This window comes from Oryx dammah, unplaced genomic scaffold, assembly GCF_014754425.2.
Source record: "Oryx dammah isolate SB20612 unplaced genomic scaffold, SCBI_Odam_1.1 HiC_scaffold_6191, whole genome shotgun sequence".
Taxonomy (NCBI): Eukaryota; Metazoa; Chordata; class Mammalia; order Artiodactyla; family Bovidae; genus Oryx; species Oryx dammah.
The window spans coordinates 1-2,090 of NW_024075983.1; the positions used below are offsets into that span (position 1 = coordinate 1).

Genomic DNA, 2,090 nt, shown 5'->3' on the forward strand with positions numbered 1-2,090 from the left:
AGGTGGCCTGGCAGGAGCCAGAGGGGCTGCACTGACAGCAGGTGAGGGCTCCACCGCCTCAGCGCAGCCTTGCCTCTGCCTTCCCTTCTCTTCCAGAGTCTCTCGTGCTCAACCCGAACCCAGATCCAAGAGCAAAGAAAGCTCCTGGAGGGTCGGTTGAAACCTAGCTGGATACTCCAGTCCAGAGTCACACAAGCCAGCTAACCAGTGCTCCCTGGGGTGATTAACCTGGAAGCAGCCAGTGAGGCAGAGCTGGCCAGAGAATGGAAGCTCTAGAAATCTCTAGTAGCTCCTGGGGTGACTGTAGGGTAGTGGCATTGTCACCAGGCTCTTCAGGAATTCCTCATTCCTCCCCCTCCTTCCAGATGTGGCGTAGGTGGGCATCCCCAACCCTTGGTGTCAGTGCTGGCCTGTACCTCACCTTGGGCAATGAAATGGAAGTGGAAGTAAGCGGTCATTTCTGAGTGGAAGCTGAAGGAATCCACACAGGCTTTGTCATCTTCTCCTTTTGCCATTTCATCAGCAGTGTGCCATATGGCAGATGCTTTATCATCTTGAGGCCCACAGGATGAAAAAGATGAAGTAGATCCCCCATCCAATCTCTGATGGAGCTGGAGAGTGAGCAAGAAAATGAACCTTTGTATTTTTAAGCCTCTGCAGTGATGAAGTCACACCACAGTATAACTAGGTCCCTAGGTGGCGCTAGCGGTAAATAATCCCCCTGCCAATACAGGAGACATAAGAGGTCCTGGTTCGATACCTGGGTCAGGAAGATCCTCTGGAGGGGGACACAGAAACCCACTTGAGTATTCTTGGCAGGAGAATGCCATGGACAAAGAAGCCTGGCAGGCTGGAGTCCATAGGTTCCCAAAGATTAGGACAGGACTCCCCATGGACAGAGGAGCCTGGTGGGCTGCAGTCCATGGGGTCGCTAAGAGTCGGACACGACTGATCGACTTCACTTTCACTTTTCACTTTCATGCATTGGAGAAGGAAATGGCAATCCACTCCAGTGTTCTTGCCTAGAGAATCCCAGGGATGGAGGAGCCCGCTGGGGTGCCATTTATGGGGTCACACAGAGTTGGACACGACAGAAGCGACTTAGCAGCAGTAGCAAAGTGACTCAGCACACAGACACCTGCCTGACGGACTTAGAGAACAACAGGAAAGCGGGCCATCTTCCTGGAGAGGAGATCTCCCCTCAGCAGAGCTACGGCAGCAGCTTTCACCTCTGCGTTCCTCAGGCTGTAGATGATGGGGTTCAGCGAGGGGGTCACGACCCCGTAGAACAATGCAAGAAGCTTGTCCAAGTAGAGGTCCTCGGCCTTGGGCTTGAAGTACATGAAGGAGATAGTCCCATAGAAAATCACCACCACTGTGAGGTGGGCAGAGCAGGTAGAGAAGGCTTTGTGCCGGCCGGCAGCAGAGGGCACCCTCAGGATGGCGGTGAGGATGAACACATAGGACAGGAAGATGAGCAGCAGCGGGGCCAGCGTTAGGACAGCTGAAGCCACCATTATTAGCAGTGCATTGAGAGTGATGTCCCCACAGGCTAGTTTCAGCACCGCCAAGATCTCACAGAAGAAGTGGTTGATGATATTGTGGCCACAGAAGGGGAGGCTCCAGGTGAGATTGGATTGGAGAAGGGAGTTGGCAAAGCCTGCCCCCCAGCTCAGCGCCACCATCCACACGCATGTCTGCCGGTTCATGAGCTCTGAGTAGCGAAGCGGCTGGCAGATGGCCACGTACCGGTCACACGCCATCATGGCCAAGAGCACGCACTCTGTGGAGCCCAGCGCCAGGGTCAGGTACATCTGCAGGGCACAGCCAGGGAAGGAGATGGTGCTTTGGGTTTCCAGGAAGTTGACCAGCATGAGAGGCACGAAGGAGGATGTACCACAGATGTCCATGAGGGCGAGGTTGCTGAGGAAGAAGTACATGGGGGTGTGCAGGCGGGGGTCCAGCGTGTTCAGCCCAATGAGGAGGGCGTTCCCCAGCACGTTCATGGAGTAGATGCCCAGGCAGAGCACAAACAGGACCATCTCTAGGTTGTGGTGGTCGTGTAGCCCCAGCAGGACAAACTCTGTCAC

At 54.9% G+C, this 2,090-nt stretch overlaps 1 protein-coding gene across 1 annotated transcript; it reads right to left on the reverse strand.

Moving 5' to 3' along the window:
• Positions 1-1,146: 1,146 nt before the first annotated feature.
• Positions 1,147-2,087, reverse strand: LOC120860023 (olfactory receptor 2S2-like; the record flags this gene model as incomplete). Its single annotated transcript, XM_040235883.1, has 1 exon — positions 1,147-2,087. A coding segment is annotated over one exon (936 nt), but the record flags the coding sequence as incomplete, so codon positions are not given.
• Positions 2,088-2,090: the final 3 nt, after the last annotated feature.